Raw genomic sequence first — 20,009 nt, forward strand, 5'->3', positions numbered from 1 at the left:
AATTCTCATTATGTTTATAGGTTTAGCAAATTTGATATAAAGTTTTAAATGGATTATAATATAACACTTAATATAAATAATGTATACCAAAAGGAAATTACTTATCTTTAACTAAATTAAGCTCTTGCAATTTTCTAGTGAGTCTCGAACACCGGTTTTTTAAATTCCTACTAAGTTTCGGATGAATGAATAGGCACATTGTAATTAATTCGGCGGTATTTTCTGTATAGTCTTGCAAAATTTCTTGTATATTTTGTTTGTTGCGCGTTTCGTCAAGAAGTTTTCTAAATTGGTCTAATGTCAAGGGAAAGTGGGGTAAGGCATCTTTATTTTCTAATTCCTTAATTTCGAATTTAATATCCGTCCATACCTGTTCTTCTGATCTATTATCTAATGTTTTCTTTTTCTTCCTTAAGTTTTTCTTACTAGGTATTTCTTCTTCTAATGAAAAATTACTGTCGGTGTCGTTAGTAAAATCACTCGATGGTACGATTTCTTCCGTAATAAGGTCAGTATTTTGGTTCAATTCTGAATGGGAAGGTTCTGATGTAGTAGTAGAATGTATTCGTTTAATGCCCTTATTATGTTCATAATCTTTTGGTGATGATGATAAGTTAATAATATTATCAACCTGAGATTGAGGTAAAGAATTTTGGGACTCTTCTAAAATATTATTAAGGCTTTCAATAGGTTCTGGTGTAATATCACTGAGATTTTTAGAGGTATTTAAGGTATGATTACCTTGAGGGCAATTTTTAGCCAAGTGTCCCATTGTATTACAAACGAAACATTTCATCGACTCGTTTGATACATATATCCAGTAGTTAGTATCTTCATACTGGATTTGTAACGATTCCGGCAGTCTTTTTTCGTCCTCGGGGGAAACGTAAAGTTGTCGCCTAAAGCTCATTATATGCGAGAAGCCAGGATCTGGTATACCTACTTTCATAAAAGTAATCGGGCTTAAGATTTTAATGTTTATATCGTTAAATTTTTCTATTAAAACCTCGTTGGGAATGATCGGGCAAACATTCGATAAAACAATCCTTTTATTTCTAGAAATCAGTGGGCGAATCTCTAAAGTATAATCTTTAATTTTTATTTTCTTAATTACGTCAACCAGCTGATTTACAGTTTCTTTGGAATCCATGTAAACACAAATTCTTGAGTTAGCAATCCGGGAAATGAATCGAATATTCGTTGACTTTGTTACAGTTGAGAGTGCCATTAAATAATCTCTTAGCATCAATCCGTCGATCGAATCTATTACGATGGCTTGGTCTTTCTTGGGGTACATTATTTTGGAGGTAACGTTGGCATAACTTACTGTGGGGGTACTTGACATCTTCTCCATCACAAATAAGGTGCTCCTGCAGGCAGGAGCACCCGCGGTAATGTTTGTTAGGTAGTTACGTTAACTAATAGGCGAGCCTTGCGTACTTCGGTGTGCGATAACGCGTGAACCGATCAGCGCGGTGGTCGCGAGGTAACTGGTACACTTTTTTGACAAGTATTGTGGAGCATGTTTTTTGACGGAGTTATATTAGTTTTTATTATTCGTAGACTTTAATGTATATAATATATATTAAAGTCTACGAATTATTATAAATAACTGTACCAGATAGATATCCCTTACCAAGAATAGATGATCTTGTACATCAAGCTAAAGCCATGCCATATATGTCCACAATTGATCTACAATCAGGATTCTGGCAAATAAAAGTAAGCGTTAATGATCAGGATAAGACTGCGTTCATCTCTCCATTTGGTATGTACAAATTTACATACCAAATTATAATAATATAATACTGTCAAAGATCGAAAGTATGTTTGTCTAATTAGTCTTCACACTTCATTCTGTAATACATCGATCGTGGGAATCGCAGACACGATAGATTTTTAATTACTATGCGACAGCCGGGTGCCGCTTGGGGATTGATGGATTAAAGGGTTGAATCGATTTAGAATTTAGATGTAATTATGATTGATTCTTATACTATAATATTATAGTTTATTTATTTATTTCCATACTTATTTCTACCATTACAGGTTTACCCCAATGCGATAGAAAGATACAAATATTTGAATGCATAGGATAGATTTTGTTGCGAAAATAAATTACGATTTCCACGCGTCATTTATAGTGATGATTGATCATTAGTGATGATGATAAAGGGTTTTTTTCTTTTAATAAAAAATTTAATTCTTCTTCGTTTTAATTAAATTTTGGCCGAACAATATTTTTACAGTCCCAATTTTATAATGAACATTTTATATTATTAAATATTTTGCGAAATGTTTTTCCATGGTAAATAATTTTGAGGTGCTGTTTGATAATGAGCTTAAAATTATATTTTACTCTTAAATTTCAGTAATTAAAGATTATTTTGTAGGTTTCGATAAACTGTGTAAAGCTTTGTAACGAATACTTTATTTTCGACGTTTCTACCGTAAGACATCGGAACAGAAAAATATATTTTCGAAACTATTAGATATTATGTTAGATTTTCTAGATATGTAGTTTAGATTTTTGGCCAACTCAAACGTTACCACTTACGTTGTGTTTATTGTAAATTGTAATCATCATTTCGGAAAAAAAAGGAATTTTTAACAGTCGTTACAAGTCAACTTTCTCAATCATTTATAAACCATCTTTAAATGCGAACGTCGAAGCCTAATCTTTTTAAGGCGACGCCGCGCCTTGATAATTTGGCTGTAGCGATATCGATTTTTCTCAGCAATGACTAAAGCTAAGAAATTAAAGTTCATTGTCAGCATTAATCATGTCCAAAGACATTCAAAGACAAATCTTTGAATTACCCATAGCATAACACGATTGGTCAACTTTTATAACACAGAATAATCAATCAAAAATACCTCTGTAAAAAAGGGATTCCTATTTTGCCAACAGAGGAGAGTGATTTAAGCTTTCAAAATTTGTACACAGATTGGTAAAAGCAGACACTTTAATTTGCCCATAGCTTATATGAAATGTATTTATGGTTTTTAAATTACGCGACAAAAACCATTTTGTCGCTACACTAGTTTTTGCTGTTCCATTGCTTGTTTTCAAATCGCAATCTAAAACACATCCAACACGGTTTTTTACTTTAACGCGGCGTCACTTTAACTCATTAAATCATAAAAATTAAATATTAAAAATAATTCACTTTCATTTCTACATAACAAACTATTAACATCTTTAATTATATTGCATAAATCGCATGCATGTACATCACGAAAAACGTGATTTCTTTAGTTTTTTTTTCTCCGTTATGTAAATGACTGTGGTAAAAAAACTGGGTTAATCGTTTGTGTGTTCTTTAACAGTGTCATCTGACGGACGGGTTACCAATCAAATCTTTTCTAACCGCACTGGCCTACTAATGCAATGAATAATTATGTACCAATAAAACAATTAAGTACACTATTGCGGAATGGACATATGGAATATATTCTACATGTTTAATAGTTATATTCAGTATGCATATAATAGCTTGTCTATGATTGCCCATGAATGATCAACAAAAATAACTGTGCATGTCATAGATAGCTTCATAATCTTGGTTATAGAGAAATTCAGACGCTCCTAAAGTATTAATAATTGACGAATGAAGATTGATTGTTTACTTGAATAATAACTACAATAATTTTCTACCAATAGAACTGGCTAATTTGTGCCGAGGTATACTGCACCTGATGACGATGATGATAAACAAGTAATGGTTTTTCGGAATATGAAATCTAATCTATGTACTTTAAAATGCCGTTGGAGTGTTTGCTTACTTCTCGGTATCGAGTTAAGATTATCTTTGTCGGTTTTTAATGTTTGTGATACCTATTATACTTCCGGTACGTGTTTAGAATGGACATAAGTCGGCTTGATACGAATATTTACTGCCTAAAAGTAAAGAAAAGCGTCAGTGGCGTAGTGGGTAGACCTTTGATTCACACTCGAGGTTACAGGTTCGACCGTACATTTTTCACCTGATAAAAAGTATCCCATGTCCTTTCCCGGGACTCAAAGTTTCTACATATCCAACATCAAAATGGGTTCAGCGGTTTGGGAGTGAAGAGGTAACAGACAAACAAACACACTTTTTTTTATGAAATAAGGGGGCAAACGAGCAAACGGGTCACCTGATGGAAAGCAACTTCCGTCGCCCATGGACACTCGCAGCATCAGAAGAGCTGCAAGTGCGTTGCCGGCCTTTTAAGAGGGAATAGGGTAATAGGGGAGGGTAGGGAAGGGAAGGGAAGGGAATAGTTGAGGGTAGGGAAGGGAATAGAGTAGGGGTTAGAGGATTGGGCCTCCGGTAAACTCACTCACTCGGCGAAACACAGCGCAAGCGCTGTTTCACGCCGGTTTTCTGTGAGAACGTGGTATTTATCCGGTCGAGCCGGCCCATTAAATACTAATAAACACTTACGTATTTATTAGTATTTAAGGATGTTCTAAGTTCTAACCCGTTTTATCATTTAAATATTATAAAGCCACACCCAGAAATATCCTCCCGCTCGAAATGATGTAGGTAGGTACATACCTAGTCTTGCCATAAATACTGATGCACAGAAAAACATTTTTTTTCTATTGCAAATAAATTTTATTACTTTTACAGTGTATTAGTTTAATACATAAATATAAAACAATTTAAAATATTAAAAGCTTACTCAAATTGGCCTTCATTGGCTACAATAACGTCATTTAAACATTGTGGCCAGTTATCATTAGAAAGACGGACTCATTCCATGGGAAAATTCTTCACTGCCAGTCGTATGGATTGTTTTAGTGACTACAAATTATCACGGCATTTACAGCAAGCCATACTCTCTAAAACCGACTAAAAATCATAATCCGGTGGATTAACATCGGGACTAGACGACGACCAGTCTTCAGCTCTGTGAAGTCCGAAACGTTCGTTTCCAACCAAGGGCCGTACCACGAAACCGTTTTGAGGCTCAAACAATCGTACGAAAATGCCGCGTCCTACTTTAACAAACGGGAAATGACGTTGTTAGAGCGGGACGACCGCAAACCGACCGAGCTTTATGACCCGGCGCCGAGCCTTGTTGGAAGGACCATTCTTGATTATTGAACTTGATGTTGAACCTTAGAACTTCAAGCATAAATAAAACCATTTTGTATGTTAAAATATTGCTTAATTGTAAAAAAAATCTCATCCGTAAACAAACATTTTTTGTGACCTCCCTTTGCGTACCGCTCCAGTAGTTGTTTAAATTTTACCACCCTTTCTTTTTTAAATTATCAGTTAGGAAATAACCAGTACCTACGTCTCTTGTAGGCTGAAAGTCCTTAGTCATAATTCAAAATACATGACATGGTTTTAGGTGCTATCTTTATCTCGTGAGATAAAATATTTTACTATCGAACCAATTTTTTTCAAATTCTTTCCCTTACTGCTTTAACCACCTTTTTCGTACGAACACTGTGTGGGCGTGGACGGCCAGATCTTTTTCTGCCACAAGCAGAGGAGGTCTCATTGTACTTATTAATGGCCCGGTACACAAACATTTTACTAATACCAAGCGTATGGAGAGTTTTAAAAATGACATTAGACTCCATTTGGTTCTTTTGATCACCCCACTCCATTTCAATGTCGCAAAATATTGTCAAATACATTGGCGCCAAAATGAGAAAACACAATAAACAAACATATAAAAATTACAGAATCCAAATTCAAATGTAATATTTTGTTTATTTTTACTAGTAACAGTATTTATGGCCAGACTAAGTATATTGTATGTCGGAATTGTCCCAAGTCGGATTTGCGTGACGTTTGGGGGCTCGGGTAAGCATGATTGAAACAGTGATACGTTGCTGTCAAAATGGATAAACCCCGGAGTCCGGACATGTCCCCGACTTCCCCGAGGCACAAGCGCCAGCGGAGAAGAGGCAAAGGACTTATATGCGTCCGCCCGAACGCGCGGTTAGGCGGCTATTCCGCGAGATCAAAAGAAATTGTAATAATTATTAAGGCGCTCTGGTAGTTGCAACTACATAAATGGGTTTTTAAAATAATGTTTTTAGTAAAGGAAATGTCATTATTTAAGTATAAAATAAGTAAGTACCGTTTTAAAATTGAGAAAATTTCCTATACGTAACGGTATATCAGTACACAATTTGAAAAATTCTGTTCGATAGAAAAAAAATCTCAAAGATGACTGTTATAACGCTGTTTTTCATAATTAAATTATTTTATGGCTAAATTACACACTTTCTAGAAAAAACAAAAAAATATGTGATATGTGTCGTAAGCTAACGTAAACGATTTGATATATTTGATTTGCGTTATACTAAAAACAAAAGGTTTTTTCTCCTATTTTCTATTATCAAGGCACGCGGCGAGCGCGTAACAGCCACTGTACAAGGCGCGCTGATATGAATGTTATTTTAATGTCCTTTACGTTGATATTCGTACTGACACACATCGACCTGCTAATTTTAGGGACTACTGGGCCTTAAGTAAATGACAGCGCGACCGCACCGCTATTTTAATCGTTACATACTCGTGAGTCCTGTAGCGGCCAAACCGCTCGTTCGCGCGGACGTAGATAAATCCAGCCAAAAAGAGACAGAGAGAAAGAGAGAGAGAGAGAGTATATATGAATTCGAACGTTTGTTTTAAAAAATAGGTACATTATGATGATATACAATGTTAAATAATAGCACTGACATTCTGTCAGATGTATCAATATTTTTGGAGGCTGTTTAAGTAAAGCCTTCTTAGGGTCGATTCAGACCGCAACGCGACGCGTAGATGCATTTCTAAATTTGTATGGATTTGACAGATTCGCAAGACGTCTCACCCTCACGAAATCTGTCAAATCCATACAAATGGCGCGCCGCGCCTCGCTTCGCCTCGTCGCGTCGCGGTCTTAATTGACCCTAAGGTATTAAGTATTCAAATCGAAGAGAAATTACTGTATTTGTTCTACTTAATTTATTTCTCCCTCTTTTATTACACAAACAAGTTTAAAAATTATGCTCTCTCCATTTTTGACAAAATTAAGGAGAAACCCTTTCTTTCTTTTTATATATATATCTCTCTCTGTCTATTTTACCATTAGCTGGTTGTGACCATTAGTAGTCAGATTTCAGTAAATCCCTAACGTCTAAAATAAACCATTAGAGAACATTACTTGCTTAAAACTTCCGTTATACATTCAAAACTACTTTAGGATTAATCTATCAAACGCGACGACAGTACTTTTATCCTTTTTTAATCGCTTTTTTCCTTTTGTCTCGCGCCATAATATCCGAAAGTATTATAGTAGACGACCATTAATCTAAGCCATTGTTTTGCCACACTCGTATTGTTCTTGGAGTCCTCAGAACTCCCCGGATGTCCCCAGATCTCCCCGGAACTTCCCAGATCTCCCCAGAACTCCCCGCACTCGGATCTCGCTGTTCTAGCAAGGATACATTAATGGTCGCTGTTTTATTTTTGTGTTGCATGTTCTCATTTCTTGCATGCTTTTAACTTATATTTTTACCTTTATTCACAAAAATATAAAAGTCGGGAGGATCTTTACCTTTTATTTAATAATTGATGTACAATTCTCGTAATTCTGTAATCAGTTAGTTAGTGTAGAGACTGTCAGAAACTAACTATAAGTAACTTCCTCAGGCTTAGACCACTAAGGGTGGGTTGCACCAACTTATTTTAACTATAACTGTAACTTTAACTATAACTTTAACTATAACTACAGTGCAAAATGTCAAATATTTGGTTAAGGGCGCCGTATTTAACGATAACCATAACCGCTCATACTTATATTCGAAATTCTTGAACTATGACTTAAAGTGTTGTTAAATAATGTACAAATGTCGATTTTTATGGATAATTAAAATTTTTATACTCTCATGGGATTGATTAATTACTGTAGATTTAATAAAAAAATAAACCCAACAGACATCTGTCAATTTCTGTGGTCAAAGTTAAGGTTAAAGTTAAGTTAGCCTTAACTATAACCATAACTTTGACCCTGTATCCCCAAAAATGTACAGTTCCCGCACGCTAACGCCTAGCGTGCGGGAACATTTAGCGCAAGTAAGTTGCGAGCAACATCTGGTGATTTGCATAATTCTCTGAATTAATTCAGATACTAACTCAAAAATAGAATACATAAATTTAGATAATATCCAAGAAAACAATATTATAATAATATTCATTTTGTACAGAAACAGTATTCTCTCTCTGTTAACTTAATAACTAGAAAACACATTCGGTTATTCACCACGATATAAATTCGAAACGTTAATGTGTTGTAATAATCCATTCATTCGGAGTGAATGAAAGCTGGTGGCGCCGCTACCGCTAGCGCCATCTTGTGTACAGTAGCGGAACTAAACTTGTTATGACCGCGTGGACTCGAACCGCCTCGTTTAATGATAAAATCCACAAAGACGTTATAGTTACAAAATGCAATTTTTTGCCCTCGTCAAGCGAATTTTCTAACTGACCTGTATCTTGTCATTAGTGAGTGTATGCGAATTTGCTAATAATGCCCGTTTAAGTTGACAAAATTTTATAACATTTTAACAGAAACGAACTAAAAAGCAAGTTATGCTTGTTATAATTTTATAGCTCACATTCTATTATCATAATATTTTTTTAATGCTTACTTTAGGCTACATATAAAAATGTCTGAAAAAATAAAATACTTGAACATTCCTTAACAATAAAATGCGACCGGAAAACCCAAAAATCCTTCATTCACTCTCGCGGGGTCTCAGAGACCGTCTTACACCGCCCATTAGACCACTCAGCCATTACGATAAAAAAATAAATGTTATTTTAATAGCACCGTTGACATTTTTGGTCCGTATTTTAATCGCTACTCAAAATGGAGCTGGTCCCTTGGGACGCAAATGGTTAATATTATTGAATGAACAAAAGCGTTTGTTGTTAAGGTAAAATATCATTCTGAGTTATTCCCGTTATTTGGAAGTAACGATGGTATTTTTCAGAGTAGATTTCGAAATACATTACAAAAAAGTTAACGTTTTAAATGTGTAAGTATGAGTTGTAAGTAGTTAAATACTTAGCAGAGAATTTATCACAGATTACCAAATAAGTACTTTTTATAGTAAACTAGCTGCCTCGGCAAACGTTGCTTTGCCATATAAAGTATTTCGCCCATATATTTTATTGAAGTGACTAATTAATAAGGGTGGGTTGCACCAACTTATTTTAACTGTAACTTTAACTATAACTTTAACTACAATGCGAAATGTCAAATCTTTGGTTAAAGTCAAAAATGGACGTCATATTTAACCATAACCTTAAGCTGGACAAGGCTTTCAATGAACGTGGCGAAAAAAGGAACTAACGCTGTCATCATACAAAAACGCAATTTTTGACAGTTCTCCTTTACCAGCAGCGCCACCGCCCACGTTCATTTCAAGCCTTGTCGGACCAGCTGTCATCTGTCAAATTCTGTGGCCAAAGTTAAGGTTAAAGTTGAAGTTAGCCTTAACTATAACCATAACTTTGACCATAACTTCAACTTTAACCACGCCTCTGATGCAACCCACCCTAAGTATGGCACCATGGCAACGTCCATCGCTATCGTCGCACGAATTACAATGGTCGCCGTCAGTCTAGAGTTGTAATAATTTACTATTATATTTATTCTACAAATGCACTTTATCAATATATAATAAAAAGTAGCCAGTAACCGATTCTCGAACCTACTGAATATGCATATAAAATTCTGTAAAAATCAGTAAAGCCATTTCGGAGGAGTACAGTACTTAACTAACCCCTGTGACACTAGAATTTTATATATAGTAAATAAATTTTTAGTGGAATTTTATAGTAAGAAGGTGTGACCTAATATTTTCTCCAGTTTGTAAAGTTTAAGTAAATATTAAAAATCATACAAATTATTTTGCAAATCTAAAATCAATAAAATTTCATTGTTTGCTGATGTTTCTATTCTAAAAATTATAAGGCCTTTCAAACGCCCAAGGCTTCCCTAAAAGTATTTCTATGTCTCGCTTAAAAGTATTTTTAGATAACGCCCACAGCGTTCATTACTCAAACCGCCAGCTATTTCATAATTGTTTTTGTTATTTCATACTTAATGCTGTGTAACTAAGCTTTGAGCTGTTTTGTTCATTTAAATTTATTCGTTATACAACAAAATATGTAGCGCCATCTGTTGTCGAAAAAACGTAGCAATAAATAAGCACAGATTTGACACCATAGTATTGAGAAAAAATAATTCTCAAATTTATTATAAGTACACTAGATATTAGATAACCCGGTGAACGTCATATTGTCACTTCCCTCCTAGTGTTATACCTGCCCTGGACATCCACGAATGTTTCAAGATTAAAATTAGCCAAATTAAGTTCTCGAGTTTAGGCGAGACTACTTGTAGGTACTAAAATGTATTCTGTGGCGAGACTAACAAATTCAAAATTATTTTTTTTAAATTATAAATTGATCGTACAGTTTATGTGATAATATTATGAAAGTTATTTTGTCATAGCTGATAGCTTGGTAGTTAGTTTAGGTCTTAGCTATCAATATAGCTCTGAATACCTAACTAATGTCCTACTCATACAATACAATATGGAAATGATTGATGTTAGATCTCATTCAGTATTTGTCTATGACCCGCTTGGCAACAGTCCACTAAAGACTGTTCAGTATCTCTGAAATGACCGTTGTGCTAACGACATAGGGATTATTATTGTAGTCTCCTAGGTAAAATAAAATTGAATGGACAAAAGTCTGTCTGCGTTCCGATGCGAACACGATTGCTGATAACGTCTTATCTGGCGACACGAAAAAAAGAAAAGCTTTTAATGGCCTCTGAACACGTCATGTTAAGAATAAGTAGCTTAGTCAGTAGTAATAAAATAGGTATCTACTAATAGTAATTGGTAATAAAAATATACTATCCAGTAGGAATAAGCCACTCGTACGTCTGCTTATTGTTATTTACATAAATATTATAATAATTTTACCATAATTTAGAGAAAATAATATTTTTTAAACTATCTAGCGACGGTCTCACAGACCGAGCCAAGTAGGTTACGTTACATATTTAGACCTTAACCGCGCTACTATTCTAAAAAAACTACTTTGCTTATACGTTAGAGAGCCATGCTTCAGCACGAATGGGCCGGCTCGACCGGAGAAATACCACGTTCTCACAGAAAACCGGCGTGAAACAGCGCTTGCGCTGTGTTTCGCCGAGTGAGTGAGTTTACAGGAGGCCCAATCCCCTACCCTATTCCCTTCCCTACCCACCCCTATTCCCTTCCCATCCCTACCCTCCCCTATTACCCTATTCCCTCTTAAAAGGCCGGCAACGCACATGCAGCTCTTCTGATGCTGCGAGTGTCCATGGGCGACGGAAGTTGCTTTCCATCAGGTGACCCATTTGCTTGTTTGCCCCCTTATTTCATTAAAAAAAAAAAGACCTCAACCGCCCTACTATTCTAAAAAAAACTACAACTCGGGCGAATTAACATGACACCTGGTTCAATTGACGTTTCTCTTAAGTACTGAGTGCAAAAAAAGTTTTTTTATTTTAAGTTATTTCAAAAAAAAAATTACGTTACCGGAACTAGTTATTTTTATAGGGCTACACTAACCACAGTATTAACCAAGTACGAGTTGGACTCGCCCAAGGGTTCCCCAGCAGGAATACGAGGTTTATAGATGCGTCCGATAATTTGTATCTAGCTTCATATTAATATATTCCGTGAGTAGCTAATTCATACCACAGACGCACGGCAATGTTCAAACGTTAATACGAATAACAAAAACTTAACAAATTTAACGTTCAAATGTAACAACTAACAAATAACACAACAAAACTCAACAAAAATCCAAAAACAATAACCATTAACTACTAACAAATAACTCCGAAACGCAAACTCAATAACACACGTGTAACGGTAACAGATATAATATGCTAACGCTACTGGACGCGTACGACGAGAGCGGGGTGCTGCGCGGGGAAGCGAGGGAGGGGTAAAATTTAAGCCAGGTGTCAAGTTAACTCGCCCGAGTAGTACATTGCTATTTAAAGGTTAAGTAATATTGCGCGGGAAGGTCTGCAAGAATGTTTTTAAAAATTAATAAAAACTTCGCAAGAAATAAAAGCATGTCCTTCTGTCAATTTGCGGAATGCGTGGCTCCAGTTTTTGTGTTTACATTTAAATGCGGTTTGCGTACATCTAGAATGGCAAAGTTTTTGGCGCGCTGCCAAATTTTCGCGTCCGTTCACCAAGTTACAAGACCCCTGACTGCGGCCACGTCGCGCCCACAGATAAGTCAAGATACACTGGCGCTGGGGGGTCACTGATCCGCGCCAGGAATTCAGTATATTGAAGTTTCCAGTTTTTTGCCAAGTCCTTTAATTTATTCCAATAAATTAGAATGTTACTGACACAGTTTTAGGCGACTTCGTATTGTTAGTTTGTTACTGCACAGTTAAGTTTGATGGGAATATGGGGATAATATATGGTAGGCCGCTTTAATTATAGGACTAGGGTCTAGGTTTGTCATTAATGACAAACCTAGACCCTTAAGGTGCGTTTCTGAACTCTAAACAGTATATTTACCAGTGCCATCTCGTCTCGATAGCCAATCGGACCTCGTTAAATTGCATTGCCAAGTACACTGCAAAAGTTTTGGAACACACTTTGTACTTATGCACTATGCACAGCATTCCTCATTGGTCAATTAAAGTCACTGCAAAAATTTAAGTATAGAAATCAAAATATCTCCATGAAACATGAATAAAATTAAAATATCGATTGAAGTTATGACGTCAAAATAAAAAGTACACAATTTGGAACCTCCGCCTTTTCATAAGTCGGTTAAAAATACGAATGAAGTGAGGTCGATCATCTTTAAATTTCCTCTGCTGTACTGGATATAGTTAATATTCCAGTCGTGTATGGGTTAATTATGGTAAATATTTCATTGACTGAGGAATTGTCAATTTCCAGCGGCCTTATGTTAATGGCGGAAGCACAGTATAAATATTAATCAGTCGAGTAACTCGTATCAGGTGTATCCTTTAAATCGAACTTGATCTACACACAAGTTTTACGCGCTTAATACTGCATTGCTATCTGAAGTTATCTAAAAACACGCTAACAGTTTGTCAAGAAAGTAGTAAAGTAGACGCAGTACAAATTTTTCCAAACGTAATCCTAAGTAATTACAATGAAAAGGTGTTTTTTTCTCTTTGTATTTCCACAGAGAACGCTTATACACTTTAAATATTATTATCAGTTATCAGTATCACCTTGCACATTTTTAACTCGAATATTAATGAGTTAAAAATGTGCAATGTGTAAAAAGGTTTTCATATTTTTATGCGATTTCAAAATGTGTAGGTACAGCGCGGCGTCTACTATTTTTTGCCACTTGCTATAATATGTGTGCAACACAGACTGAATCGGACCCACGCACTGTACCTAGGTACACAATTTTGAAATCTCATAAAAATATGAAAACCTTGTGTAGCTTGATGGTGTACTGTATAATATTATTATAATGTGACGGAAATAAAGAAGTGGCTATATTCTATAAGATTTTTATGGAAGAAATATCAAATGTTTTTGACCGGATCAAAAAGTTTTACGCGTGTTCTCTCTCTGGTGCAACCCACCCTGGGTCAAATATGGCGTCCAATATGGACTTTTACTAGGAATTTGACAGTTCCTTTAACATTTTGTTATGGTCAAAATTATATAGTTAAAGTAAGTTGGTGCTACCCATCCTTAATAAAGAAAATAAACTTTTCTATTATCTAAATAGAGAAAAACTTACCTAATTCTGGTTCTTTTTCGAGATTCTAGTTCTTAAGTTATAAGTACTTTTGTCTAACGAAACAGCTAAAAAGTATTTACGCTTTAGGAGTAACACTAAACAAACTCAGTTTACGAGTTCGAAGAAACGGTTTACAGCTCACTTTCGTAAGTCGTAATTTACAAATGTTTACAATTTGAATACTTTCATGTAAATTTATTGTAATAACTTTGTTGAATGCGAAGCTGTTGCGAAACATTTACATTTCAGTTTATTTTAGTAGCAATTCTGATATTTTATGATTACAATCATTTTGTAGTCTGACGGAATACCGGGGAGAATAATAATAGGATTACAAGTTGTTTTTATCTCTAATATATAGAAATAAGTCGGGTTTTCCTTCCTGACGCTATAGCTCCAGAACGCACGAACCGATTTGCATTCGTTGGAAAGGTCTCTCCGTGAGGTCTATAGAAAAAAAAAATTGAAAAACTTCAAGAGAAAAGCGAGAAAACAGGGAAAATCATTTTATGGCAAAACAACGTTTGCCGGGACAGCTAGTTGTCTAATAACAATTGTTGTAAAAGTACAACAACGTCTGTACATGTTTTTGCACATTTGCTAGATGACCCGGTGAACTTTGTATTACTTTCTTCATCATATTTTAAGTAGGTATAATAAACCTTCCCTGCCTACCTAGCATACGCCAACGAGATATCTCACTCTCGAGATAATTAAATTTTGACATTATGAGACGAGTAGTTACTCGTCTATAAAAATGTGTTATTTCGATGATAGATCTACGCGAGAAAAAATGTTTGTCATGCTAGGGTGAATAGAGATGAAGAGACAAACCATCAAACATCGAGCAAACATGTAGAGTGAGATATCTCGTTGGCGTATGCTAGGTAGGCTGGACTTTCACGATCATTTCAGGACAAAAATTAGCCAAATCGGTTCAGTCGTTCACGAGTTTTTCGGTTATTTACGTAGAAGAATTTTGTCGTATCGAAATCCGTACTTCCGTACTAATAAATAATGCGAAAGTGTGTCTGTCTGTCTGTCTGTTTGTTACCTCTTCAGTCTTCACGCCTAAACCGCTCAACCGATTTTTTTGCAATTTGGTAATTGGTATCTTCATAACTTTCAGAAAAATCTTTGGGTCCCGGGAAAGGACATAGGATAGTTTTTATCCCGGAAAAATGTACGGTTCCCCCGCGATAAACGAATTTTGGCGCAACAGAGTTGGGGGCGTCATCTAATTCCATATATTTACTTTCACAGGTCAAAGTCAAATGAACGCCAGGAATGCATAGAAATATTATAATATTCTAGAATCTGGACTTACTCGGTTATTTTAATATTCCATATACCAGGCAATAAAACGTGGCAGATGAAGAGCGAACGTTTTAGTTTCATATCACTCTTAACTGCCTATAAAGTGAAGGGATTTCATAAAAATTTCAATACGTGAAGAACAGTGGCGGATTCAGATAGCGCGGGGCCCGTAGCCGATGCTGGGGCCTCCTGCAGGCTTTGTACGACCACAATAGAAGTAAAATAATGTAAATTAGTGGTCGATTATGGCACAATTTGAGTTTTGACAGATAACACTTAGTTTTTTGTTGTTTTCATAATGTTCCTTGTGTAAAAAAACGCTTTCTATGATTGTCAAGCGTGCTAGTTTACTGTCGATACCCAAATAAGTGGCCAAGTTCTAACACAGTAAAAGAGTTGTTTTTTTTCCAAGTTTGAAAAATATTTTGACGTACCCTCGAATTGATAAGTTAGAACACTAATATAACAGAATATAACAAAACAAAAATTTTGAAAATCGGTTCACAAACGGCGGAGTAATCGTTAAACATACATAAAAAAAAACATACCCACAGCCGAACGTATAACCTCCTCGTTTTTGGAAGTCGGTTAAAAATAGACTTTGGAGGGCGGAGCCCGTAGCACTAGCTTCTGCTTGATCCGGCCCTGACTTAGCCTTTCAGAATTATATAACTTCTGGCATGGCCTTTATGTCGATGACATAGGGTTCACTTCATTGGAATAGGGGTAGAATATATCTGAATTTGATGGTATGTCGGTATTGAAATGTATTCGACCTTTGCGGAGATTTTACTGAGAGATACCGCTTTTATTGCCCGGGTATATTTCTAGTTATTGGCAGACATACATCACGATTATTATAGTTTATATGTCTGTATCGTTTATTTAGGTTTATTGTTTGTATCTAGACAAAAGTAAGGCCGTATAGAAGTAAGCACAAGTTGAAATAGCAACGTTGAAGTTGACATGATGTTTTCATTTTAACCCAACAACAGTTGGGTTAAAGTTAATCATGTAGTTATAATAGGTATCTACTAAACATCTTTCAACTCTTACGTCTCTCGTAATCTCTAGAAAATAAGTAATGTTTATAAATTACTTATTATAAAAGGGAAAGTCTGTATGTATGTTACGTTACCTGTTTACGCTTAAACGAATGAATCGATTGCGACGAAAATTAATATGGAGATACTTAAAGAGACCGGAAATGGACTTTTTCTTAACCGCCATTTTTTTTGTTTTAGGCCACCAGCTCACCACGGCGCGGCGCTGCTTGCTGGCGTGGGGGCGGTGCCGTCGTACGCGCCCCCCGGCCGCGCCTTCTTCACGCCGCCTCTGCCGCCAGAGTACAGGAACCCGTTCGCTGACAAGCCTACACTTAGAGGTATAGTCTAAGAGCATACCGCCGCGCTGACAGATCTGCAGACAGGCGGAAATAGTACTATGGGCTCCCACACAACCCTGCAAATTCGCATCGCATCGTAATGTCATTTTTATTAAAGATTATCCGTACCCAAAGTTACCAAAGACTATTACTAAGACTTCGTTGTCTTTCCGTCTGTCTGCTTGTGTGTCGCCAGGCTGTACCTATCTCAAGAACCGCTATACCGCTAGAATTCTTAAATTTTCACAGATTGTGTATATATCTGTTGCTGTTATATAACAAGATATACTAAAAAAAATTTAAGACAGGCCCCCCCCCCCCCATACAACAAACGTGCTTTTTTTGGCCCTTTTTGATCGATATCAATAATGGCAACAGGTAGGCAATTGAAATGTTCACTAAGGCCTTAAATATATGTCTGCTTTAATAATTAACAATAATATTTAATAAAATAAAAATGTATGGAAACAAAACAAATACAAAATACATACATAATACAAAAAACACAATTTTTGGCCTATTTTTGCTCTGTAAGTTCTATAACGGTACGGAACCCTTCGGGCGCGAGTCCGACTCGCATTTGGCCGATGTTTATGAACTAGATACCTTCCCCCAACTTTCCCATTTCCATTTTCTGGAAAATTACAATAAAGACTGAGCATGTAAGATTGGTTTAACCAAATATGGCTTTTACAAAGAAATATTTTCAAGTTTCAACCTAAGGGCATGATTAACTAGGTTACAGCCAACATCTGAGTAATTTGTAAATAAATAATTTGGAACTCTAAGGGTGCTTTCACACTAGGACATTTGCCACAGGCATTTCATTAGGTAGCCTATCTATCATCCGAAAGGGTATAGAGAAATTATAATAATGTTTATTCGTCAATATGTCGTAATATTATCATCATGCCATACTTGGACCAAAGTCCAAAATAAAACAAAAGAAATATTACTTGTTGTACCAACTGCTGTGTTTTTAATGATTCGATGAAGAGTTTTATAAAACCCGAATTTTGGATTAAGAATAAGAATACTTATTTTTATTTCCAGCATCACACGATACATCTTAATTACGATTAGATAACTTCGGTCTCAATATATAAAAACACTTTAATACTAAAGGGTCATGAAAAATAAATATACCTTGCATACAAAACTAAAAAAAAGGTACATACCTACTCTTTCAGCGCTCGTACTTACACAGCGAACTCTATATAGAGGACTCATACACACTCCAAAAGTATTATCACTTAGCTTTGTACATCCTGTATAATATTGTGTTGTCTATTTCAGGCACGAACACGGACGGCAACAACTACCTCAACCGGCGGCCGATCCCGCCGCCGTCCCTGGGCCCTGGACACGAGAGGATCCCCATCAGACCGCCTGGACAGGTACGTGACAGCAGATTCCCGATACATTCGGATTCAGAAACTTTATGTCGCGCGATTAAGTTTCCGAATCCGAGTCAAGTTGCGTTGATATGACGGGGCAAACTACCCCGACGTGGGCTGTCATTCCATTGTTGGTAGTATGCACTTGAGGACACCAGCAGGACGATTCACGATTTCCTTTCGACTCGGATTCGGAAACTTTGCCGTGCGATCATTGGTCAATATCGAGTTACCGTGCGGTGGTTAATGCCTACGCCTAGCGTGAAGAGCGCAATGGAGTTTCCGAATAATGACAGGGCAAGTGAATGCACTCTAAACCTCAGATACAAATTAGGAATAAGAACTAGAGAAAAAAATGTATTATAATATCTTGCAGTGCCAGAAAATAAGCGGAAGTCAAAAACTCCTGCTGGGAGTGAAGAACAATCACTCCAAAACATTCATTACTGAATTCTAAAGTAGCTTTCGTTTAAAAGTACTTTAGTAAATTGAAAGTACTTTAGTAAATTGAAAGTACTTTATTTAAAGAAGATATAATTTTCTTTCAATTACGAAATACGAACTTCGCGTCTGGAAAGTCTAAGAAACTTTTCATACATTTGTCGTTTCAGCCGAGTGTGCACGCGTCTTTAGCTGACCCACATTCCCAAATATCCTCGTTTAATATTAAAATGTATATAAAACGGGCAAAATATACGCCTCCCCGCGTCCGTATATTTTCCCTACACCTGGGAATTGTGTATGATATGACTTTTGCACTTTTTAATGGTAGCGTTCGATATTGACAATTTGCTTCGTCGGTTTTATTTAAAATTCTCTGTTCTTTATTCGTTATTTTTTAAAATGTTGTGCCTATATTTTAACCCTTAGATATGGAGTAAATGTTGGATAAATTTATTGTCGATCCCAATTCTACAATTTTGTCTTTTGAAGGTAACTTTAGAGAGAGCCCTACGAAACTGATACAATTTTGATTTACGAGTCTGATTAAGTCTAAATTGAGCCGCAGCACGATCGTGCGCTAGTATAGCTTGTCAGGAGTGTTAAACGCCGTTTAGATCGAATTAGTTCCAATTTGAGCCGCAGCACGATCGTGCGCTAGTAAAGCTGTCAGAAGTGGGAAAAGCCGTTGAACTGATCTAATTAGTTCCAAATTGAGCCGCAGTACTATTTTGCGCCAGTACCTATACAGTGTGTTAGTGTAAACACCGTTACCCTTGAAACCATAAAATGAGCCCGTCAAAATAAAGGACTTTTTCTATGAGAACCGTCTTCATACCCATACGGTTGCCCGGATCGGCAATTTGTATGGGTATGAAGACGGATTTTTTTGAGTTCCCAGCATTGTTCTCATAGAAAAAGTTGTTCATTTTGATGGGATCATTTGATGGTTTCAAGGATAACGGTGTTTACACTAACATCTTGCATATGTACAGTATATTATGTCGGATGTTGCAAAAGCTTTGAGATCGGACCGATTCGATTCTGATTCAGGCATGAAGGCAGCTGCTTAATGTCTCAACAATCAGTGTTCAAGCTGTTTTAGGGATTCCTTAATATATTGCTAAGTACTCACATACGGTTTTGCTAGATAGTTTTACTCCAATTCGAGCAATAACCACCGTGTGGACCGCAAAACTGACAGCTCGAAGGCTCGCTTCGAGCCGGCTCGATGGAATTAATTAATATGTCAAATATGTCATTTACTTCGATTCGGAGTAAAACTATCGAGCAAAACCGTATGTGAGTACTTAGCATATGAGGGTTTTTATTTACAAACTAATTTATTTTATTTTGCGATTCCAGGAGACGTCATCTCCTCAAGTGCCCGCTCCCCCGCCCGCCCCGCCTCAGCCGCCCGCCGCATTCGAGCCGGCGAAGAAGAAAGCACTCAACACACCCAGTCATAAGGTTGGTTTTACAGTAACACTAAGCTCCTTTGACAACTATCGTAGCCAGAAAATTCTGCTGATATTTGTACATTACGTTTGCATGTCTAGTGACTAGTGAGATAGGCATGCAATATAAAATCTGTCATGTAATTACTTAAACCTAGGCAGGCCAAACTAACCCTGGGCAATT

General features: G+C 36.4%; 1 protein-coding gene across 2 annotated transcripts in view; it reads left to right on the forward strand.

Annotated features, from left to right (window-relative positions):
• The window catches only part of LOC121736848, a 628,730-nt gene that overhangs the window by 604,578 nt on the left and 4,143 nt on the right, over nucleotides 1–20,009 (forward strand). For both annotated transcript variants that reach the window (XM_042128297.1, XM_042128298.1), the window contains 3 exons: nucleotides 16,391–16,530; nucleotides 17,827–17,927; nucleotides 19,734–19,838. In XM_042128297.1, coding sequence (XP_041984231.1) covers nucleotides 16,391–16,530; nucleotides 17,827–17,927; nucleotides 19,734–19,838 — 346 coding nt within the window. The remainder of the gene's footprint in view (nucleotides 1–16,390; nucleotides 16,531–17,826; nucleotides 17,928–19,733; nucleotides 19,839–20,009) is intronic.

The sequence above is a fragment of the Aricia agestis genome, chromosome 19 (genome assembly GCF_905147365.1).
Source record: "Aricia agestis chromosome 19, ilAriAges1.1, whole genome shotgun sequence".
In the NCBI taxonomy this organism is placed as follows: domain Eukaryota; kingdom Metazoa; phylum Arthropoda; class Insecta; order Lepidoptera; family Lycaenidae; genus Aricia; species Aricia agestis.